Consider the following 25,106-nt stretch of genomic DNA (forward strand, 5'->3'; position numbering starts at 1 on the left):
CAAAGTAATGGGGAAATGAGGGAGAGTGTACCTAAATGTTGGCATAAGTCCTCACCACTTCTCACATCTTCCACAGAAAGATGCAATCATTTCTAATCTCAAGGTGAACATTGTGATTGGACAGAGCTGATAGACTGTGGGGAAAATTATACTGTCCCAGTTCAGAGCCTGGCCTAGCTGACTGTACCTCTCAGAATGTGTGCGTGCTTAACATGGGCAAGCCTGTTGGGGCTCAGAGATGTTCAGGGTAGAAAAATACATCCCAGTGAGGCCACTCTAGACAGATGCTCTCCAACTGGCCACTAACCCAGTGACAGCTAACCCAGACACAAGAGTGTGCTTGATCAAATTCAGAATTAACCATTCATCCAAACCTGACTTACCTGTGGGCCTTGGAATGACAGGCCAAATACAGTCTGGTTCAGGAAAGGGCTACAAAACTTTATGGGCATCCATCAGCTAACCAAACCCATCACCAGCTCACACTGGAATCTGGTCTTAAGCAGGTGTTATTCCTCTATGCCCAAACCCTCCACTCACTATGGACACTGACACCCCACACAGCCTTGGTATCAGTACTTGCAAGTGGTGCTGTCTCATGCCAACAACTCTCCTCTGGCTCTTTGCTTAATGAGCACCTCTGACAGAGCTGGGGCTTATGTTGCCTTTGAATTCCTCAAAGCACCTGCTACACATTCAGGCAGTGCTTGTGGGTACCTCTGGGAGGCTGGGAACATGAGCTAGGTCCAGACCAACCTCTTCTGGCACACTTACAAAAGGACTATGGCAACACCAGACCCAGGGTCTGTTGACATCTTAATAGCCAAGACCCTTTGGTGTTATACAGAGATCTGCATTATGAGACTGCTAGGTCCACAAGGCCAAGTCTGGTGTGACTAACCACTAGTACTCTGGAGGAGCAGAGTCCTCCACTCATGTCTGTTGACAGGGCCTAGGAAATAACATCCAGTCAACCCTGAGGCTGTCGGGCTGAGTCTGGGAAGCCAGGAGCCCTCTCAGAAGCATCCCCCCCCGGGGGGGGGGTCCGGGATGGTGAGGACAAGGGTTTAGAAACCTGCCTTGACCTGTTAATGGGAGAAATAGTGAGATGCACAGGACAGAAAACACAACTGACTGGGTTAGTCTTTGTGGACGTTGGGGGACAGGCCCTAAGGGAGTCTTGGCATCTTTCTCCTATTCCTTCTACCTCTGCCCAGCTAAATGTTTCATGACAGGGCATTAAAGGAGGGAGAGAGGGGGGGTGAACATCTTACCAACATGTGGCGTGTCCCAGGTACTGTAGTCACCTTGTGTTGATAAATCTAAGTAATTCTTAACAGCAAAATGTTGTGGCTATTTTTGACATGGGACCTCATATAGCCCAGGTTGGACCCGAGTGGCTACACAGCCTTGAACTTCTGATCTTCCTGCCTCTACTTCCCCAGTGTGAGGATCACAGAGTGCGTCACCACACCCAGTTTCTGTGTTGCTGGAGAACCCAGGGCTTTGTCCATGTTAGGCAAGGAGTCTGACAACTGAGCGACATCTTCAGCCCCGTCAGCAAGCTTTTAAAGATGAATCATTACTGCCCACCTTTATAAGTGAGGACACTGAAGCTCAGCCCTATTCACTGACCGCTAAGGGAATTAGCAAGTACTATAACGAGGCTCAAGAGTGAGTGACTTCCAAGTCCACACCTTCATCAGCATCCCCCAGGATCAGTCACCACATTCTCTCTGTGCCCTGCTCCAAATGCCCTTCGCTCTTCAGGCAGCTATGTGTCATCTACGTCCCCAATTCAGTGATCGCTTGGCCCACTGGAACGCCAAGCTGGTACCTTGTCTGTGACGAGCGGCAAGCGCATGCTCTCCAGTTGGCCTCCAGGTTGGCTGAAGACAAAGTGGTGCTCCTTGGACTTGGGGATGATGAAATGAAGTTGGATCTCCTCTCCTAGCATGGAGTAAGAGAAGGCAAAGGCGTGCAGGGTGGACTCATAGAGCTGAGGTGTGAGGGGAAAGGACAGAGCTTATCATCAGAAGTCCGACTCCTCACTTCCCAAAAGAACCCAGGCTCAGCCTGGCCTTGACTACACCCGGGTCACACCCACCTCTGCCCTGTGGTGCCAGAGACTCGCAGCATAGAGCATAGATGCTCAGATCTGGCTACCGGGTGAGCATACCCAAGGTCACCCACACAGGGCCAGAGCCTGGCTCCATCCCCAATTCCATCATGCTCGCCCAGCCCTGTCACTTCCATCATCAAGCCCTTCTGGCCTTGGGATTTGGTCGAGAAACCCATCAAGAGTCAGCAAATAAAGCATTCGTGCTGATCTCGTGTGTGTGTGTGTGTGTGTGTGTGTGTGTGTGTGTGTGTGTGTGTGTGTGTACATGTGCAGACCATAGGACAATCTTGGCTGTCTTTCTTCAATCACAGTCCACCCTTTTGTTGTTGTTGGTAGTGTTTCGTTTTGTTTTGTTTTGTTTTGAGACAGCTCTTTCAATAGCCTGGAACTTGCAAACTTAAGCAAGCTGCCTGGCTGGTGAGCCTCAGGACCTGCCTGTCTGTCTTCCCAGCACTGGGATTACAAGTGTCTAACCCCATGCCCAGTTTTCTCTTTCTGTGGGTTCTGTCTGGAAATTAAACTCAGGTCTTCACTCAAGCGAGGCAAGCAACTAACAAAACAATCCAGCACACCAGTCCTAGAATTTGCTTCTAATCTTTCTTCTTTTAGACGTCTTTTATGGCATGTTAAACCCAGGCCTCATGTGTCTTAGGCAAGCACTTGGCCATTAAGCTACCTTCAACTTTTTTGAGTCAGTGTTTAAATTGCCCCAGCAGGCCTGAACTTGTGATCCTTCCGCCTCTGCCATTAAGCTCAGCTTTCAGTTTTCCTTCTAATAGGGCATGTTCTGTTGTGGTTGTCATGAGAGCTGGCATATAACAGAATGATAATATCCACACAACCTTGTATGTCTTAATACATTTAGCCTTGTGCCAGGATAAACTGAATAACAGTTAAGCCTCTTCTGCCCCTTTTACACTGTCACAAACAACCCTAGGAAGGGCTGCCCTAACTAGCAAGAAAGGTTACTATCCCACTGTGTGGACATAGAAGCATCCAGAGCTCCTGGGCTCACTCCTGTCACCAAGTCTAACCTCACTTTCCCCCATGACTATTTCTGTGTACTCCTTTCTGGGAGTGACACCCCCACACCCTCATCAAGCCTTGTTCTTGGCTTGGACAGCCTCTTGAATCCTCTTGACCTTTGCCTTTCCCTCAGGACAGTCCTCCATGCCAGGAGCTGCAGAGGAAGGCAGCAGTCCAGCATACCAGCACACACCACCTTCTATTCCCACTAGGGCTCTACTAGAGCCACAGAGCCTTCTGGGGAGCAAGGGGACTAGACCTGAGTGGTAATGTAGTAAAGGTAGCAATGGGAAGAAGATTCATTAAGAGAGAGAGGGTGGGAGGGATGGAGGGAAGGAAGGAGAGGGGAGGAAGAAGGGAGGAAGGAAGGGAAGGAGGGAGGGAGGGAGGGAGGCAGAGAGAGAGAGAGAGAGAGAGAGAGAGAGAGAGAGAGAGAGAGAGAGAGAGAGAGAGAGGAGAGGAGGAGGAGAGAGAGGAGAGGAGAGGAGGAGGAGAGAGAGAGAGAGAGAGAGAGAGAGAGAGAGAGAGAGAGAGAGAGAGAGAGAAAGAGAGAGAAGAGAGACTTTCAGGAGGCAAAAGAAAGGCGAGAAGGAGCAGAGACATAGGGGCCAGAATCAGATGCCAGTAGCCGGCTGGTGCCCCCGCATCCCTCACCAGACTGGACCCAGGCCCCTCATCATCCCAAGCATGCTGCTATTTGACTACCCCCAGATCCACACACCTCGGGAACAAGTGCCAGTATCCCCACCATCTAAACAGGGTGTCTCTGCTTCCTGCCTCCTGTGCTCTGGGCTTCCACAAACAGAGAAGAAGGAGATGCGCCCTTGATTTTAAGGAACAGCTCACTGTTGAAGGTTACTGTCCTAACTGGTGGTCACAACACGTGAGTCCTTCTCGGCTTATTAAAGTTCAAAAATCACCACAGGTATGTGATATTCTGGTTGTCAATGGATATGCACCCAGGAGAAGTTGCTTTTATACTTTTACATATGTAACTTTTCTACATGCAAAGGTGAACTATTATCTGAAAAACTGTAGTATTAAACATATTTAGGTTAGAAAATTCCCAATATATTAACTTGGAAACATGCTGGATAATAAGGTTAGAGCATTTGTTTTGGAGTAAACGGCTACAATTTGGAACGCCTTCAACAGTTTAGTATGTAACAGACGCAAGCAGACCAAGGCACGAATCTGAGAATGTGTTACCTATATCAAGACACTACAATTCAATGTAAGGAGAATAGAAACGCTTCCCTCCCAAATAAACTGTATCTCAATGGCGAAAAAAATAAAATTCAGTGAAATGTGGGGACTCATGTAACAAAAGAAAACAGTTCCACGTGTCTTGTTACTGTTTTTAATTCTTAAAACAAAAACCTCATGTCCAAGCTGGGAAAGATGGTCTTTGCTTCTCTGTTATGAGCAGCAACCACCGGATGCTGTTTCTCTGCATAAACAAGATAAACAACAAGCAGGAATCCTTGGTCTTGGGCCTTCAGCTCCCCATCATGAGCAGGCGACCTTCGCTCCCACCTGCTCCAACCCTCTATGTCCTTCCTGCGTCCCTGCTTGCTCTGAATTAAACTGAAACTCTTCAACCTAAACTACTAAAGGTTATGTGTGTACTACCAGCCAAAGACCAGTAAGCTAGGAAGAGCTCATGCAAGCTGCAGCCTTTCCTACCATTCTCTGAAGAGGCCTGCCTGCTCCCTGGTGCCCAGGGCCTTCTGCAACCTGTCTCTGCCCACCCTCCTGGCTGCCTCCTCGGGCCACCTACACCTTCCAGTCTGTGCTCCGGCTACATTCCCCTGAGATCAGTTCTCGTTCGCCAGAGACTCTGCATGCCCCTTCTTGTACATGCAGCCTCCCTTTCACCTGCTTTGCCCCCCTCAGCAGAGTCCCACCGAGCCTTCCAAATCCTTTCTCTACCCCACCTGAACTGTAAAAGTCTAACACCCCACATCTGAAATGCTTGATCCTGAGGATCCTTCATATTAGAATTTTTTTTTTCCTCAGGTTTTGTAACACGTCTGGATGCATCCAGTGGGGGCTCCATAGTCTAAAATCCCAAAAAGCCCTGACATCTGAACTATTTTGAGCATCGTGTTAGTGATGGCTTGATTTTCTGATGAAGGATGCTCAAGCTATGCCTTCATTTGTAAAGCGGGGATGACAAGGCTTAGGTGAGAATCCATTAAGAGCCAGCTAGGATAGTTTTCTAGCCACCCTGAATGAATTACGGGTATGGTTTTAACACAGTGCCCTGATGGCCGGCCAGAGCCCTGGCCCGGGAGCATATCCATTCATTTATGCATGACACAAAGGCCGGGTGCAGGAGAAGGACACGAGCATGCTGCTGGCATCCAATAGGCGCTCAATAAAGCAAACTCCTCCCCCACCTATGTGATCTCTATGCCACGACCACGGAACTCTCCCCCCTGCTTCCTGCTGTTCTGAAATCTTGCTGAGGTGCCCATCTCCCTCCTAGACCATGAACCCAAAAGATGAAAACAAGGTTTCTTTGTCTCTGCATTCCCAGGTCCTCTCTGTAGTAACTTCTCAGTGAGTGTCCCTAGCATTGAAGTAACTTTTGGATTCTCTAGAGCCTAAAGACAGGAAGAACACCCCTAGTCTTGGCTACTAATACCTGGATGAAGACAGAGAGGATCTGCCATCCTGTGGAGTCAACAATGTATTCACAGCCTATGACGTAAGGCTGGGATGCATGCAACCCAGGAAGCAGAAGATTCCAGAACTCTCCGCCCCCACCCTGGAGTATTATCAGGGAGGCACAGAAAAATAAACACATGACCTGTGATGCTGCAGCAGCAGGAGCTGCTGGGAGCAGCCAGAGAGCCAGCCAGTGCCCGAGGCCTACCTGGTAGTGGGGGTGGAAGCCCATGTACTGGTGACACTGCTCACAGTGGTGGTATGTGTTGTATGCTGCATACTTGGACAGTCTCATCCGTGCTGTCTGACGCCTCACATAGAGGTCCTCTGGCTTCCTGGACATCCCTCTGTCTGCAAAGATTTTCCCAGAGTTAAGGAGCAAAAGCCCAGAGCAAACACCCCACCCCTGCCTGCTGAACACAAGTAAGTGCAATGCTCAAAATAAGTAGCCAGCCCACAAACAGGCTGTGCCCTCCCTAAGATCGTCTCTCACACCCTAGGCCCTGGCCAGAGGAGGACAGTGCCTCAGGGGGAAACTAACAAGGAGAGAACTCAGACTACATGGCATCACACTTGTGGACCAAAAAACACTTTATAAACATTTTGAAGGAACCCTTACATGACTAGAAAATTAATTAACAGTATGCATGGTCCCCAGCTTCTTTAAGCCACTTAGAAGGAATAAGATGATAAGACTAGGCCTTCATTGGAGTTTATCTATGGTAAGGGACACACACATACAAACACACACACACACATGCACGCACGCTCATATCCTCCTGCCAGTGACAGGGAGTCAGGTCAGCAGGTTCGGTTTACCTTTTGGAGACAGCGTCTCACTGTGTAGCCTAGGCTAATCTCAAACTCATAATCCTCCTGGACCTGGCTCCTGAGTGCCCAGCGGGGTACAGGTATGCTCTACCACACCCCAGTTTATAGGTAAGCTGTTTCCCCTGACATGATGTTTACCGTACTTTCTTAGGCTACACTAATGAGCCCACCAGCCACTCCCAGCAGTGTTGGCTAAGGCTGCCCACAAATACCAAAGAAGTTAGTGTTCCTGAGGAGAAAGCAAAAGGCAGAGAACAGAAGAACATATGCACCCATTTGATGACAGCTTCATAGATAGAAATACACATCTTTTATACTCCATTAACCAAACCTTCAACATATTCCAATGACAACAAGTCCTTAGGGCTCTCATGGCTCTGTGGCAGGGCCCTTCTACTTGCAGGGGGCAGTCTCAGTGGTGAGTCAGGTTCTTGTAAGTCACTCACTTAATACCAAATAGCATCACTAACAGGATACACCAAGCCAGCTGACTTCTATTAATGCATAAGAAGCCATTAAGCCTATGTACTTTGGGCAAGAGTGAAGTAAGACATCCAGTGTTGGCCTCACTGTGTGTGTGTATGTGTGTGTGTGTGTGTGTGTGCATTACCCATGTGCCACATGCCCACATAGGTACATGTAGAAGCTATAGAGATTGTCCAGATGTCTTCATCAAATGGCTTTACATTTTATTTTTTGAGATAGAATCTTGTCTGAATCTGAAGCTCACCAGTTGGCTAAATCTTGGCAGGCCCCTGAGATCCACCTGTCTCTATTGATTCCCCTGTTTACAGACATGCATTGGCATGGTCATCTTTTTACATGGATGTTGAGGATCCGAACTCAGGTCCTCATGGGTGGTCAGTAAGCACTTGGCTAACTGAGCTGTCTCCCCAGGCCCTGACCTTCGCTTTTGATGCTCTGATGGTGTGAACAAATCAGACTGGCATCCTCATACTTCGGGTCATGAATGATGTAATCAAAGGGCATCTTCTGGAAGAGCTCCAGGTCTGGCCAGGGGTCGGTGAGCTGGAGGTAATGCCAATCCGATTCCTCTTGGAGGCCTATGAGAATGACAGAAAAAGGGCTGCATGAGAAACAAGGCGTGAGGATGAGTTCTTTAACTGCGCCCAAGGGTGATGGTGTGCAGAACCAAATCATTGTCAATCCATGGCTTCCTGGAGACCTGCACTATATCTAGAAGGCTTCTGACACAGTGACCTTTCAGGATGGCTCTAACAGGACAAGGTCATGCACTGAGATCTGACTCCACCCAGGCCAACAGCCTTCACTCTGTCTCCTGCAGACGCAGGTCTGCTCTCTGCCCTGCACGCTGCTTTCCATTCCTCCAGAGTCCTGAGCCCTCAGCTCAAGCTGTGTTCCACCACCACCTACTTCATGCACAGCCTGAGTGTCTTGTACTTGTGGTGCCCGTGAAGGTTTCTTTCTTACTCTATCACCTAACTCACCCCAGCCAATGTGACTCTGTTGCTGTCGCTCCACCTCACTTGAGCCATTGCTTTCCTATGCAGAGGGCAGTAACACAGCATAAACCACATTTTATGCTTGACAGCGCACTCTTGCACTAAGTCTGGTACAGCCTTTTGGTGTTTATCAGGGTGTTCTGGCTGAACAGCCAGCCAAAAAGTCTAATTGGCCCAACTCCAATTGCATGACATGTTGATAACTATGTTTTATGGTGAATATATAATATAGAGAAAGTTATAGATGCCAATTTATGTATATGCCATATATCCAGGCAGTGAGCATGTCCACAAGGAGGAAGGAGACCAGGGCTTACTAGATCTTTAATAGACACTTCATGTCCTGTGAAACAGGAAGTATCACTATTTTGCAAGAAAAAAATGCAGTATAATAGTGTGTTTGATGAAGTGCTATCAAATCTTGTCTTCATCGTTGTTCTATCCAAGAAAGCAAGATGACAAAGACTCAACAGCCCCTGGGTGTGGGGAAACCACAGGAACTACAAGCTCATGAAACAGCAGAGGGCTGGATGGGAGGGAGTCCTGGCTATGCTCAACTTTGGAGAGTTCCCAGGAGTTGAGCTGACACCAGTGTGGGGCACCTGGTGACTTCTGCATGGCAGCCAATTCCCCTTACACAGGGTCACAGATTTAGTTACAGGCCAAGGCCATATGAGGAAGACACAGATACAACTTGGGCAGGACATGAGGTGGAACCAGGGTGTCCTTTACCATCAGCACAGCGCACATGCAGAAAACAATTCGTGCCGTCCTCCAAACAAATCTACTCAGCAAACAGGACCCAGAAACCCCCTCCTCTCAGTTTCCCACAATTCTTCCCCCCTAGACGTTGTCCTGGATATTTGGTTGCCTGAGCTGGGAGACCCTCCCTGATGAACTACATTCCATAGGCCATGCGTGGCCAGTGAAGCCCAATTCCTACTTTGGTACTGCCCAGGTGGGTTTCCCACGTAAGACGACAATATCCGAGCTCACAGGGCCGTATTGAAGATCAGATGGAGATAGCGTCTTTCACAGTGCTTGACACATGGAAAGCCATCAAAAGCCATGAATTACTTCAGTGTTAGTAACTATCCCTATGAGGTTCTCAGAGTGTCATTCCATACTGAGAAAAAAGGCTACAAGAAAAGGCCCTTGGGATAAGTCAAACTTTAGTCTACCCTGAAGGGGATAGACACAGTTACCAGGACCACTGACAAAGGTCAAAGGACACTTGCTCAAGCCCAAGGGTCACCAGACACAACTCACCTGTATTGATCTCTTCTTCATCGTAAACATCCACTTCTGTCAGCCGAATCAGCATCCTGGACAAGATGCTGAGGAACTGCAGGTAGGCACCTGTCTTCCCGATCTGTGGAGACACTAGAATCAGAGCCCCGTGGCAGGAAGCCTGTCCCTGTGCTGAACACCAAGTAGAGCAGTCTCCTGCCACCTGCAGCCTCACTGAAAGGCACATCACAGAAGTGAAAACCATGTAGGTGCATGGCATTCACCAACGCATTGAACAAAGCAAGGATGTCTACTTAGATCTGCCTTCATCCAGAAGCATGGCGTGTGCGTGCGTGTGTGTGTGTGCATGCACATGTGCACTCACACTAAATAAAATTTAAAATAAAATAAAATTACTAAAGAAGGACAAATGTCAATGGACACATTGTAATATGCTCAATCTTACTAACACTCCAATACCCTGTTTCCCATCTATTACATGGCTAAAAAGTTCTATAGCGATATGACCCAGCATTGTATGGAGACAGACATGGGAGGTTCCTAAAAATTTGTTTTTTCTATTTTTTACTTGTGTATATGTAGGCATTTGTATGTGTTTGTGCATGTGAAGGGCAGGTCACCTCGGGTGTCATTCTTCAGATACCATCCACCTCATTTCTTGACGTAGAATCCCTTCATTGGCCTAGATCTTGCTAATTAAGCTAGGCTGGCCCAGGGATTCTCCTGTCTCTACCTCCCCAGAACTTCGATCACAAATGTGAGTCCCCATGCCTGGATTCTTATGTGGATACTGGGGAATAGAACTAAGGTCTTTATGCTTGCATGACAGGCATTTTGCCAACAGATACATCACCCCAACTCCATTTTTCCTATTTTTAATTAGAAAAGGTAATGTATAGTCATCTTAGACAATGAGAAAAACCACAGATTGATAATAAATTCGAATGCTGATGATCCTGCCTCCCCTCTAGAGACAGTGAGGAGCTAGCCTTCCCTAGACATGCTCACATATACAGTGGTTTCTTTCCTAATTGATACGATGTTATGGGGGGGTGGGCATCTATTATGCTGCAAGTTGATTTCAAGTTAAGTTTCTTAGAGGAATTTCATTGTCAAAATAAAGAGACCTTTTAAATTTGCTGTGGCTGACTTCTAGGACCCAGTCATGCGCAGATGAGTCAGCTGAGACCTAGCCGGGGAAACTTTCATTCTGGGTCATTTCTCATCACTGTAAATAATACTAAAGTGAGTGAGCGTACATGTGTTTTGTATTTGGAGGATGGATTCCTGGAAATGAACAATGCTGAGTGGAGAACAGTACATGGTGCTCTGTAATGAAGCATACAGAACAGTCCGTGTGCACTGTCAGAGTCAGGCCGTACGCCAAGCACCTCACACCTCGACACAGGGAAGATCAAAATCCGCTGTGGGTCAGGTGACACAAAATGTGGTCTCAGGCACTTGGACCCCAGAGTCTTCTCTCAGTCTCTGACCAGTTCCAAAGATCATGCCACCTTCCTCCTCCCATGCCCACTACAAGGGGCTCTGTGTGTGGGGTGTGTCTGTCTACCTGTGTGTACAAGTGTGCACAAAGGCAAGAGGCCAACATTAGGTACCTCCCCCGTTGCTCCCCACCTGATTTCTGAGCCTAGTGTCTTGGTGAGGCAAGAGCTTGCTAATGCGGCTATCCTAGCTGGTCAGTGAGCCCCAGGAATCTTCCTGTCTGTGTCTCCCCAACACTGGGATACTAGGTATGGATGCCATGCCTTGCTTTTTATGTGGGTGCTGAAAGCATGTGATTGTGTCTGCACAGTGAGCACCTCACCAGCTGAGGTCTGCAGTCTGTGAAGGACACACAATAAACTGATAGTGAGCTGGTTTCGACTCTCCATGAACAAACAGGTCATTAGAACCTTCCTACACTGACTGCTACTTTGTTTCTAACTGGGAAAGTATTCAGAGGCTCAGATGGTAAAGGTCAAATTTAGCCTGAAAGCACAAGTAGTTCCTATCCAGACAGCATCTCTGTGGCCCACTCATGCAGAGAAAACTGGGGTTGGCGGATGAAAGGGAGGAACCTGGCAAAGGATGGACTATTGGTATCACTCTCCCCAACCATCTGCTCACTCTGGGCCATCAGAAGGATTCTTCTTTGTGATGGCTAGTTTCAGTTGTCGGCTTGACACTACATTGGGAAGAGAGTTTGTTGTTGTGTTTTGAGACAGGGTCTCACTATATACCTCTGGCTGGCCTCGAACTCACCGAGAACCACTTGCCTCTGCTGGGTATAAAGGCATGCACCACCATACCTGGCTGGAAAGAGAGGTCTATGAAGAAACGTTTAGGTCAGGTTGGCCTATTTCCATGTCCATGAGGGTTTATTTATCCTAATGATGTTGGCTGATGTGGGAAGACTTACTCTGAAGTGGGCATCCTCATTTCCTGGGTTTGGATCCTGAATGGTTTAAGAGTGGCTCAATCGAGCTGAGCACCAAGCAGGCATGTGTACATTTCTATGCTCTTGACTGTAGATGTGACATGACTAGCTGTTTTAAGTTATTGCCACATTGGCTGCTATGCTGGACTGTGATGGAGAATCATGAGGTAAAAAATAAACCCTTTCTTCCCTAAGTTGCTCTGTGCCTGGGTATTTTATCACAGCAACAGATGTGAAACCAGGGCATCCACAGAAGCTGCACATAGCGCATAAGTAGCCTTCAGTGCCAGGACTGTCCTCAGGCAGACCCTGGAGGCCTGGCCTGTGTAGGGGCAGCAGGTATGGCACCCACCTGAGGTGGCCCACTGAGCAGCAGCCTGCGGGGGTGAAAGCTATCCACACGGCCCTCGGCTCGGTTGCCATAGTCCATGTGGCTGGGCCGGGGTACTGTCCACTGCCGGTAATAGAGGGATTGTTCGGTTGACGTCATCATCTTGCTGAGCAGGGGGCGGAAGGAGCTGGTCCACATAACCGAGGGCGAAGGCAGGAGGGAGGCAGACTTGGGCAAGCCGCTGCTGTCCGTGGACACGAGCATGTCATACACAAGCTTAGGCAGGAAGACAGTTGGAGGCTGACGGCAGGCCTTGGCCATGGAGCACTGAGAGGCCTGGAGGAGTAGTACATTGGCAGTGGACACTGCACACGTGGACGATGAGCCCGTGGAGGAGGAGGACGAGGAGGAGGAGGAGGACAGCTGGGAGGATGGGGCGGCTGGCACCTGCAGGCTCCTCTGGCGAGTCCTGAGGCTGGAATCAGGCTGTGGGCCAGGGCCTGGGCTGTGCCTGCTGATGACTGTAGGTCCCTGACTCGCTCGGAGCCGCTGTATCTCCCCCAGGGCTTTGACCTCCTCTGTGGGGCCACAGGGTGGAGGTGATCGGGCAAGCTCTCCCTGTAGAGGTCCTGAGGGCTGAGGCAAGGACTCACCATAGAGCACTGAGCCTATAAAAGAGAGGAATGTAGTCAGTCAGAGGTGCGCTCAGAACCACATCACAAACCCACAGCCACTCTTGTGCCTGTCCCGGGCTCGCTGGGATGACTTAAGCCAATGGTGGAGGACATACACTTAGTCAGCTGCTCCTCCAGAACCCAGGCCGTCCCTCAGCCACAGAGCGCCATGTTGGTACAAAAAGGCCATGCATATGTGTGGGCAGAGCATCCCCATGGCACCCACTGTCACGGCACCCACTGTCACTCTTGAGCTTCTAAAGCAAATCTTGTGCTGGGCCCTGAGTTCTCCCTACCCCAGACCACAAACTGTTGTCCCCTAATTTCAGCTAGGTTACACTGAACCCCACACAAGCCTACATGTCCCTGAGCATCTCAGCCTGGAATATGCCCTCCCCAGGAGCACCTTTTCCACTCTCTCTGGAACCTGCGATGAACAACTGCCCTAAATCTGTCCTGTATGTGAGACAAAGCGGAGGACTTGGTGTGACTCTGTACCCGGAGAGGATTAAGACGGCAATGGTGTTTAAAAGCAAAGATGAATTAGTTTTTCTTCTGTTCTGCTTTAAAAAAAATTTTTTTTGGGGGGTGGTTCTCTGTATATCCTTGGCTTGGCTGTCCTGGACTGGCTTTGCAAACCAGGCTGGCTTTGAACTCAAAGTGATCCACCTGCCTCTGCCTTTAAATGTATTTTTTGTTTAGGTTACAAGGTATATAAGTAGATTTTCGAAAAGCATGTGTCCTTAGTTTCAGTTAACATCCCCTTTTATTTTCACCTCTCCCTGATCCTACCATTCCAATTGTTTTATTTGGCCTTAAACTTTCTCTCTAGGTGAGCATGGCTTTGAATTTCTGATTCTTTTGCCTCCAGCTTCTGAGTGCTGGGAGTGCAGGCATACACCACTATGTCCAGCTTATGTGGGACTGGGGATTTACACAGGGCTTTGTGCATGATAGGCAAACACTCCACCAGCTAGCTACATAGCACTCTGAGCCCCATACATTTAGTTTCTTAAGGGCAGAGTTCATACTGAATTCACCTTTCAACACTCTGATCACATCAAATGCCCAGTTTGACACATTCTTTAAGATGAGTAATGCTATTTCCCATGCATGAGCTGAGCTCAGAAACCAAGGACCTTAACCCTAACCCTAACCCTAACCCTTGAGGGCAATATCCATGAATGGCCAGGACATTATGGCCTACATTACAGCCAGGGTCAGATTAGTTCTACCAGCAGGAACAGTCAGACCCTAGAGTCCTATCCTGGCTTCATGGTTTGAGATGTCCAATTCAGTTCTAGACTATTCTAGACAGTCTTGTTCTCACAGGTGCTGGCTGGAAGCCTGGACTCAGCAGACATTCCCGTGCACGCTCTTCCTACTCTCTGAAACCAGAGGCAGCCCTAGGCATGGTGTTCCCAAGTGGAGACTCACCAGATGCTTTGGAGGAAAGGGAGGAAGACGCCGAGTCGTGGGAGTGGGAGCGCTCCCTCTTCACAGGGCCCCTCTTCTCTGAGGTGGAGCCTGCTTCGAAACACCCTGAGAACACAGAGGAGTCACCATCCCTGACAGCAGCCTGGCATCCGGAAGTCAAGACGTCATCATGCCTCGTTCCCCATTTCTTCTCTCACTCCTTCATTCACCTGCTAGCATTTTAGCTCACACACAGACACACACACACACACACACACACACACACACACACACACACCACAACACTCTTAGCTAAGTCGAGCTCACAAAGGAGTTAAGACAAGAACAGGAAGAAGTGCATCAGGTCAGGCTAGTTTGTGTAGTCACACCACAGGCGACAGGGAGATGGAAACATTTAATGCCATGATCACAGTTATGCTAAAATTAGTCACCATACAGAAAGTCCTAGTGAGAAGGCCTTGCCATCTTAATGGACAAGCTGCAGCCAGGAGGGACTACACTCTCATCTCATGTCACCCAGTCAGCAGGCAGGAGTAAGGGGGCATTACACTCATCTCTTTAGCCTCTGTATCTGTAAATACATGGCTTCTGCACTCCTATCATACTGTGGACTACAGCAAGATGCTGCTCTTATTTGCATGTCATATTAAAAATATAAGGTCAGAAGCCAGGCACAGTGGCACATGCCTGTAATCCCAGCACTGGAAGAGGCAGAGGCAGGTAGATCTATGTGAGTTTGAGGCCTTTCTGGTCTACAAAGTGAGTCCAGGACAGCCAAGGCTCCACAGAGAAACCCTGTCTTTAAAAAAGGGGGGGGGGCAGGCGATGGTGGCGCACACCTTTAATCCCAGCACTTGGGAGGCAGAGGCAGGTGGATTGCTGTGAGTTTGAGGCAAGCCTGGTCTACAAAGCAAGTCCAGGACAGCCAAGGTTACACAGAGAACCCCTGTCTCGAAAAACAAAAACAAACAAACAAACAAAAGTGGCATCAGATTCCTGGAATCTACAAATGACACTGGTCTGGTCTCACAAACTTCAATAACATTTAGCATAATGGCAGGCAAGTTGATTTCCAACAGAGGGGATGAGTGGACCTACCAGCATTAAAACCAAGTCTTGAAGTTGAACCCTAAGAAGTCACCATTCTTTCCTATTCTTTAAGAATTCTAGATCTTGCTGAATGTGGTGGTGCACACCTTTAATCCCAGCACTCAAGGAAGGCAGAGACAGGTGGATCTCTGTGAACTGGAGGCCAGCCTAGTCTACAAAGGGAGTTCGGGACAGCCAGGGGCTACACAGAGAAACCCTTGTCTAAAAAAAAAAAAAAAAAAAAAAAAAAAAAACCTATAGGAATTCCCATCTTCCCACATGACCAAAAATGACAGAGGAGGGGAGAAGGACAGAATCCGAATCTTATGAGGATGGCCGCAGAGGATGTGAGGCAAGAATTCCTAGGTACAGCTAGGCCGCCCTCACCTTCTGTCCCTGCCTCCTCATCTTCGTCTGTGCTGCTTAGCTTGTCGCCATCACTCTCCAAGGCCTCGTTCTTGGCCCCTTTCTCCAAGGGAACGTCGTTGCTCACAAAGTAGGCAGCCAGCCCCAGTTCCTGCTCCAGGGATGTCCTCACCAGGCAGGAGGAATTTATCAGACGCAGGTCACAGTACCTCAGAGACCTGGGGGAGGAAAGAAGGTGTTCATCCGTCATATGCCTTCCACCAGGAGGTTCTGCTGCTAGGGGACAAAAGGCCATGTCTGCCTGCCTCCCTCATTAGATCACAGGGCTCCAGGACATGGAAAAGCTTACTGTGAGCTCATCATGTAAAGCCACGTTCACACTAAGTCTTGGAGGGCCCCTATCAGAGATCTACTCCTTTGAGCCATGCAATCAAGATACCACTAACTTTCGGGTCAAGCAAAAGTAAGTACTGAACCCCAGCATTGCCAGAGGTGGAAACTCTGACAAGTTACGCAGCTTCTCTGAGGCTCTGATTTTCCCCCCATTTAAATGCGGCTGAATATTCATAAGGACATATGTATACTGTTGGAGGCTGAGTATTCTAACTGGATATTCAAGTAAGCCATCCATACTCAATGTGTCCCAGGGAGGTGCTGGAAGCTAGGAATATGACAGCAGTGAAGTCAGACACAATTACTGCTGTGAAAGCCTTTGTAGGACAAGTGACCTTCTAGTGACCTCTTGTCTTACATGTGTGCAGCCTAGAGAGTGAAGGGAGTCACTCATAGGTCACGTGCCCATGATAACTGCAGAGACACATAGGTAGGAAGACATATAGGATGTGGTTTGAATGAAATTGACTCCCATAGGCTCGTATATTTGAATGTTTTTTTTTTTCCTCAGTTGGAGGAACTGTTTGGGAAGGATTAGGAGGTGTGTCCTCATTGGAGGAGGTGTGTCAATGGGGATGGGTTTTGAACTTTCAAAAGCCCATGCTAGATCCAGTCTCTCTCTCTCTCTCTCTCTCTCTCTCTCTCTCTCTCTCTCTCTCTCTCTCTCTCTCTCTCTCTCTCTCTCTCTCTCTCTGTGTGTGTGTGTGTGTGTCTGTCTGTTTGTCTCTCTGTCTCTCTCTCTGTGTCTCTCTGTGTGTGTCTCTCTGTGTGTCTCTGTCTCTGTCTCTCTCTCTGTCCCTCCCTCCCTCTGTCTGTCTGTTATAGATCAGATGTAAGCTCTCAGCTACTGCTCTAGGGCCATACCTCCCACCATGATGATCATGTATTAACCCTAATTAAATGATTTTTTTCTTTTATTTTGGCATACACATTTATATTATTACATGTAAATTTTAAAAAATTCCATGCAGCAAGAAGAACCATGAAACAATCAGGGATTATATGAATGTTACATTCATGATGTTTTGGCCAATTGTATTTGGCAACCTTGTAGAAAACATCTTTACTATGTCGGTGATTCTAAAACTCTGAATGAGAATCAATATCCATCATATCTCATCTCTGTCAAATTAAAACATCTATCTAGACCTAAAAATATCTTAATCCCTAAATAGCTAAGACTTCAACCCCATCAGAGACTTGAGAAGAAGCTTTTTTTCCCTATATGTTGCTTTGGTCATAGTGTCTCTTCAACAACCATAGAACAGTAATTAAGAAATGAGACATTTATTCTTTATACTCAACAACCTACTTTTTCTGAGCAGCACCATAAGTCCCCACCCCCACCCCCACCCCAGTCACAATGGTCAAGAACCCAGGGAAACTGGCCCCAGCTCTAGAAACAGTGGTCACCATTTTATATGGCTCTGTCTTCTCTAACACACAGGAATCCCCCAAACTAAATCCATTTCCCATCAGTCTGGCACTGATGTTCTTCCAAGCCCTGCCCCCTGCCCAACGGTGTCTTCTGAGAACTGGGGAATACTGCCTACACCTCAGACAAATTGCCCTGGAATACCAGCCCAAATACGCCACCCCTGCTGACCAAGAGTGTGAAACCCTTCTCCTGTGGTTGAGCAGTGGTAACTCAGGCTGTTCTCCTCCCTTGAGACTTATCTCCTCAGGACCCCAGAGGCCCTGATTCCCAACTTACCGAGGCAGCGACTCCCCATGAGGGTCCATCCCACTGAAAATTAGGATGCAGGGCAGGCCCTCCAACTCCAAGTAAGTCTGAGGTCTCCATTCCGCGTCCTCGATTTTCTGCCACATCTGCAGATATGAGAAGGAGAGAAAGGTGCAGAAATGAGGCCTGGATATCAGTACTGTCACTTCCCGGGGTTGTTAATGAGCTTCCTAGAAGCTCCAACTCTTCCCATCTGAAAGATATGAGTGACTATTTGTAGGACCCAAGCACACCACTGTGGACTAAATGCACCAACCGGTGCTGGCGAGACAGCTCAGCTGTAAAAAAGCATTTGCCACCAAGCCTTATGACCTGAGTTCAATTCCCAGAACCCATTCGGCAGAAGGGACGAACCAGCTCCCCAAAACTCTTGACCTCTACATGCATCCTGCAACATTTACACACACACACATGCACACACACACACACACACACTGCATAAGTAAGTGTAAAATAAAGCATACTGACTAGGCATGCAATCCTGCAGTCCACACTTGACCCAGGCTACTTCCTGGCTCTCAAACACCCTGATATCTACCCACTCACTGGTGACCCTCACAGTCCATCTTGCAATGCAAAGGAAGAGCTTTGTTCTGTGTGTAAGTATGTGGTGAGCCACTGAGTTTTCAGTTGGGGGAGCTGGGTGTGTGAGGATGTGTGGAGTCTGGACAATGCTCAGGAAGACAGGGCCCAGTTGTCTCTGACGTCTCTCCCTGTGTTCTCTAACGGTACTGACTGTGCCTTTCCTCCACGGCTTCCACCTATTTCTTCTTTCAATCAACTCTCTCTCTCTGTCCCCTTCATATGTCCTGTCACATGTCCTTTAATAAGAGCCTACAAGGGACCAGGTTCTGTGTTTGGCTTTGAGGGACCAAGATCTTCACCACTTGGACAAGAATAGAGATCCCACGCCCCCCCCCCCCCCCCCCAGTATAGGACAGGATGCCTTAAAGGAAAAAGAAATTGAGCTGAATTCTGAAGGAGTAAGCATCAGCTAAGGCAGAGGAGAAAGGTACCTCAGGAAGAGGAGGAAAAAAAAGCATGCTTCATATCAGAGGACTGACATTGCAGGCTGTGTTGGGGGACAAAGGGAGTCTGGGGGTGAAAAGGTGGAGAGGGGTGGCCAGGCTTCAAGGGCCTGCTGCCACCACCCCCTCTTGCTGTCGTTTGGTGATTCCCACATAAGCCCTCTGCCTCCCCCCAACCCCGGACCCTGACCACAACACCTACCTTGAGCTGTTTCACAAAATGCTTGCCCACGGTGATGCCTGAGCTGGGGTGGCCCAGGATGATTTCAAAGTGTTCCTCCAGAGCCAACCGAGCTCGCACATGGGCCAGGCGCTCGTAGGCCACAGCTGCGAGGGGCGAACAGGGCACGCGCAGCAGGACCATGAGCCCGTGGCCACAGGGGCACTGCTTTGGGGAGTTGAGGAGGTTCTGGGTGATCTCCAGGGTCTCCACCGATGTGTGGTTCTTCATCTGTGGGAGGCCACTCACAGCCATCATGGCAGCCGCGTAGTGCTGCACAAGAACAAAGGTCCTGATCACCGCACTATGAAGGCGGGGGAACCTGCAAGGAACACAAAGAGACCATGCCCAGGACCTGGGGCTGGCCACGCTGCTCACCCAAAACACAGGTGGTTACCAAGTTACAGATGTGATGGAAGCCTGTAGGGCAGTGGTCTCAGCTGCCCTCATGCTGCGAATCCTTTGACATAGCTCCTCATGGTGTGGTGACTCCAGCAATAAAATTAGTCTATTGTCACTTCATAACTGTAGTTTCTGTGTTCCTGATGGTCTTAGGTGACCCGTATGAAAGAGTTGTTTGACCCAAGGGGTCCTAACCCATAGGTTGAGCATCATTGCTTGTAGGGGTTAGCTGCTGGGGACTTCAGAAACTAAAGCACAGATGCCTGTGGGTTTTTTGTTTGTTTTTTGTTTGTTTGTTTGTTTGCTTTTTTTTCCCAGCTGGGAGACAAAAGCATAGGTTGATTGCTGCTGCTACTGCTCATGCATTTTCCAGCACTAGGCATGAAATAATGCCTACCTAGTTTGCCACCTCACCCCAGAAGCCAGATGTGATGGTCAGTCTTCATTACCAACTTGACAACATCTAGAATCATCCCAGAGACATGGCATGTGTATGAGAGTGTTTTCACAGAGGAGGAAGAGAGCTATCCTGAATGGGGGTGGCACTATCTCACAGGCTCGAGTCACACTCAATTAAAAAGGAGGAAGTAGGCTGAGTGGTGGCGCTCATCTCTCTCTGCTTCCTGACGGTAGCTGTGATGGAGCCAGCTGCCTCACACTCCTGTCACAACTTCTCTGCCGTGAGGGTCTGCACCCTCAGACCATGGGCCAAAATAAATACTTCCTCCCTTAGGGTTCTTTTGTCAGGTGTTTTATCACAGCAGCCACAAAGGAAACTAGTACAGCGAGCAATCTGTCCCAGGATTCCACTAGAAATAGGAGAACACAGAGCTGCCAAGTCCTCAGACTTGGAGGCCACCCTAAAGGCTACGCTGGGGCCATTTGACTATAGTGAGTTCCTAGACGTGACCAAATGTCTAACCTGACAGATGATTCACACATCAGGACATAGACAGCAAAAGCAAGAATATCTTCCATTGCTTCAGAAACTGTGGTTACCGTATTATCCCCACGCAAGGGCACTGACTGCTCCCATGACTACATGGCAGTTCTAACCTGTGTGCCAGAAACAGACCCAGGGGGAGATGGCTCAGTGAGTAAGGTGTCTGCTGTGCAAGCATAAGGACCTGAGTTCAAATCTCAGCCTTCACATCAAAGCCAGATACACCCACACCTATAATCTTAGCATAAGACACGGCCCCCCACCCTCCACCAAGAAGCCCAGGCCAGCTAGCCTGCATATTCAGTGGAAACAGACAAAAGACCATGTCTCAAACAAGGAAGGCAGAAGGTGAAAACAGAATCAGAAGTTGTTCTCTGGTCTCCAAACATGTGCACGGCATATCTGAATTGACACTGATGTACATACACGCATGCACGCACACACACACACACACACACACACACACACACACACACACACACACACTGACAAAGAAACACACCTAAGCAACATTGAAATAAATCAGGTCTCTGAACATCACTTCCCAAGAGAAATGAATGAACTCATGCCAAGTTTATCCTGACACCCATGTGAATTCTTCTAGCTGGAACAAGTCCTCAGAAGCCACAGCATAGCAGTGACACCATGTGAGTTCCAACGGGGTGTGTGAGTTCCAACAGGGCAGTTAGTTTGCTTACTACCACTCCTGACCTCACTGTACCCCATGGCATCACCCACTTCCCCAGTTCAAACCTCCTCTTCATGGCCCAGCATGTTGATGACTTTACAGGTTATGTACACTGGAGGGAGAGCCTGATAAGTGGCCATTGTGGTCTTAGGAAGGCACAGTTGGCCCCAGGGTTGGGGCATGAGGAGTACTGAGTAGCCCAGGGAATATTTGCTCTGATTTTGGTCCATTGGAGAAACAATGCATGGAAATTATGGGAGTGTGGTAGAAATGCATTCTGCTTGAAGGATGAGTGGAGACTTCTGCTCCGAAGGACGAGTGGAGACTTCTGCTCCTCGCCAGGATGGAGTGACACACAGGAAACATCGGGCAGTGAAAAGAGAGTGGTCCTGAGCCCTGTGACCCAAGGTAGGTGAGCCCCTAGCCTCCACCCAGAGATCTCAAGATGAGCTCAGGAAGTGGCGGGCAGACAAAGCTCAGTGGTCCATACTTAGAGCCCAGGGACACCGAGGCAGCTCAGGTCACAGGGGGAACACCTAAGCGACTATGGAACAGACAGAGTCCATAGGAATGAGCAGTGAAAGGGCCACACACGTAAGGAAACCATCCGAGACAAAGGAAAGACTTATTTTTTTTTTAAGTTAGTAGGTAAGGAAACTATATGTATATGCACATGTTCGATATGGACGTGTGTACATGGATACAGGTGTTTGTGCACATGTCTGAACAAGCATGTGGAAGCCTTAAGCCAACTTTGAATGAGTCAAAACACTCCATTGTTTGTTTGTTTAAGATAGGTTCTCTCAATGAACCTGGAGCTCACCGGTTGGCTGGACTTGTTAGTCCACAAGCCTCAGGGATGACCCTCTTCTACGTCCCCACTCTAGAGTAAGCAGCGCACACTGCCACTGCAGACTTTCTACTTGGGTACTGGAGAGCCAATCCCAGTTCCTTATGCTTGCCCAGCAAGCCCTTCACTTGTTGGGGCTCACAAGTGGCTATCCCCCCTTCCCCACAATCCACGTGGAATCCCCAAGAGGCATGGAAAGTTGTGAAGAACTTAGGAGGGTCTTTCCTTAGTCAGGAGCAAAGGTACAGAGCAGGTATAGACTAAGCGCTCTTCTCCCTGACAACAAAGCTTAAACACAAGACTGGAAAGGCTTTCGCTACTTCCCAATAGCTTCATTGTATCCCAGAATAAAACTCAGGATTAACAGGAATAAAACAGACACCCAAGGAAGTACAATTTACAATGTTCTGGAGTAGCAGCAAGACAGAAGGGTCATGGACCCAAGGCAATTCAGATGCAGAAGAAATATGGGTCCCCTTGATAGAGGGACTGCATCCCAGGGGAGGGAGGTGGGGGAGGGAGGGAGGGAGGGAGGAAGATGGACTCCCTTCCCGGAACCCCGTGGCCCAGATGCAGACTTCCACTTTCCACTTATTCTTGAAGCTACCAAGCATGTCTAGTAACTTTGAAGAGAAACGTACCTTTTTCCCAATGCAGTGACCATGGCCTCAAAGGAGCTGTCGTACCGGAGCAAGGGGAGACTGTGTCCAGACAGGGTGGAGTCAATAAACTCAGACAGCCCGAAGTACTTCTTGCTCTCATGATACAGGTCCACACCCTAAAACAGAAGAGCACCATCCAGTTAAGGCTCACACTCACACGGAAAGTCAGGGCTTCATAGGCCGAGACTGGTGGACAATGTTGATTGGCAACTTGAGCTAAACCAGTGGTTCTCAACCTGTAGGTCGCGACCTCTTTGGAGGCTTGATGATGCTTTCACAGGGGTCATGTATCAGATAATCCTGCATAGCACATCACAATTGACATCACAATTCATAACTAGAAGAATTACAGTTATGGCGTAGGCCACAAAACAGTCTTTTGGTTGGGGGTCACCACAACATGAGGAGCTGCATTAGGAAGGTTGAGAACCACTGATTCTAAATAGTACTGATTGTGCAGTCCATAAACAACAAAGATGGAGTGTTCACATCAGTCAAGTTTCCCAATCGTTTGGCCCCAATATCTTCATGGTTGGGGTAATGAAGGGGTGAACACAAACTTATCTAATGTCTCTTGCATTGCCATAACATGCCTTCCAAATGAACGCAGGAACTCCACCAAGCAAAGTTGGCAGAGGTTGTCCAAAAGGCAGAGGCATGAATTCTGCTGTTAAACAGCAGAGTGGGCAAGTACCACTGCCAAGGAGCCTGTCCCTGGGTCATCCCCCTGACAGTGGCCCGCCACTTTCTTCTCATTCTTGCCATCTGTAAATCAGAAGATCCTCTGGCCCTTCTGTAAATTCATGGGTATAAAGCACTTGAGTGGAGCCCACAGGAAGGGCCAATGAAACACTGATTCCGAAGTCACGGGATGGAAACCAAACACCTTGGGAGTTCCCGGGATGGCTGAAGCATTCTGAAGAAGTCCAAAACTCTAGGGTACTTATTCCTTGTATTTCCCGCTGGAATCCAGCCACACAGAATTCTCAAATTGCCAGAACTCTGGACATCTACTTTAATAAATGATGACAGGTGGCCAGCCAAAGCAAGCCTTCCAGGGTAAAGGGCGTAAGTTCGGTCTGAAGAATGCTTTGAACACGTCTGCATAGGAAGCCACTCCCTGTGGAAGCCAAGCTTCTACTACATCCCAAAGCTCCATCTTCAGCACCAGGAGGACAGTCTATCCAAATATTGCTCTGAGATTCAGAGCATCAGCTCCTGGGGAAGATGTCAAACCAACTGTACTGCCTACACATTTAAGACAGGACAACCCATGGACAGGCTTTAGAAATTTCTCCAAATAGACAGGAAGGCTTTAGGCCTAACCCCTGGGCCAAACCAATGACCCAAGGATCTGGGACCCACTCATTTGCAACTGGCCAAGGCGTCTACCAAAGCTGGTGTCTCTACACCTAAGCATACTGGTGACACTGTTGCACAGCCGCACTCACATTACTGTAGGAGACGGGCCAGTGGATCTCATTGTAGGGGCTGATCAGTGTGTGTTGTGTCTGCAGCGCATATGGGAAAGAGGTCACATGAAGGGTCACAATGTTGGGTGCCTCTTTCACCTCCCTGCAGTTGAGCAGTCTGTCCACTAATCCCACGGATGGGTCACTTTGAGAGTAGATGTTATGAACAGCACTGCTGAGGGGAGAAAAGAACAAAAGTGTTAAACAGAAATACTAACGCTGTTTGATAGCCTTACAAGGATAAGGCAGCTGCTTAAGCTTATAACTAGTTCCCCAGCTTCACCTACAATTGAAACTTAAAGGGCCACCCATGATTATGGAAAAAAAAAAAAGAGGCATCTGTTGGGGGCTCTCACAATACTCAGTACATATAGGAAAATTGGCTATCAGGAAAGGAACTATGGTGGGTTTCTTGCATGGTACCACGTCTATTCTTTTTTTATTAATTTATTCATATTATGTCTCAATGGTTATCTCATCCCTTGTATTCTCCCATTCCTCCCTCCCTCCCATTTTCCCCTTACTCCCCTCCCCTATGACTGTGACTGAGAGGGACTTCCTCCCCCTGTATATGCTCATAGGGTATCAAGTCTCTTCTTGGTAGCCTGCTATCCTTCCTCTGAGTGCCACCAGAACATTTGCTCAACCATGTTCTTAGCAGCCTTATTCATAATAGCCAGGTCATGGAAACAGCCTAAGTGTCCCTCAGTAGAAGAATGGATAGAGAAACTGTGGTACATTTACACTATGGAATACTACTCAGCCATTAAAAACAAGGAATTCCTGAAATTTGTGGACAAATGGATTGAACTAGAAATGATCATAATGAGTGAGTTAACCCAGAAGCAGAAAGAGTCAAATGGTATGTACCACGTCTGTTCTTAACAATGGCTCATGCCCAATCTTATTCTGTGTCAAAGGGTGATGGGGCTGTGAGGGAAGAAGGGAGGAGACACAGAGGAGGAGCCGGATGACCCTCCTAA

The 25,106-nt window shown here is 48.4% G+C and overlaps 1 protein-coding gene across 2 annotated transcripts in view; it reads right to left on the minus strand.

The window, feature by feature from the left end:
* The window catches only part of Greb1 (growth regulating estrogen receptor binding 1), a 68,949-nt gene that overhangs the window by 9,052 nt on the left and 34,791 nt on the right, over window positions 1-25,106 (minus strand). For both annotated transcript variants that reach the window (XM_051143652.1, XM_051143642.1), the window contains exons 15-25: window positions 24,103-24,298; window positions 22,631-22,767; window positions 19,089-19,428; window positions 17,829-17,944; window positions 15,743-15,939; window positions 14,267-14,371; window positions 12,177-12,823; window positions 9,406-9,508; window positions 7,558-7,716; window positions 6,030-6,172; window positions 1,838-1,999 (exon numbers count right to left, since the gene is read on the minus strand). In XM_051143652.1, coding sequence (XP_050999609.1) covers window positions 1,838-1,999; window positions 6,030-6,172; window positions 7,558-7,716; window positions 9,406-9,508; window positions 12,177-12,823; window positions 14,267-14,371; window positions 15,743-15,939; window positions 17,829-17,944; window positions 19,089-19,428; window positions 22,631-22,767; window positions 24,103-24,298 — 2,305 coding nt within the window. The remainder of the gene's footprint in view (window positions 1-1,837; window positions 2,000-6,029; window positions 6,173-7,557; window positions 7,717-9,405; window positions 9,509-12,176; window positions 12,824-14,266; window positions 14,372-15,742; window positions 15,940-17,828; window positions 17,945-19,088; window positions 19,429-22,630; window positions 22,768-24,102; window positions 24,299-25,106) is intronic.

Source organism: Acomys russatus, chromosome 1 (genome assembly GCF_903995435.1).
Source record: "Acomys russatus chromosome 1, mAcoRus1.1, whole genome shotgun sequence".
Classification (NCBI taxonomy): Eukaryota; Metazoa; Chordata; class Mammalia; order Rodentia; family Muridae; genus Acomys; species Acomys russatus.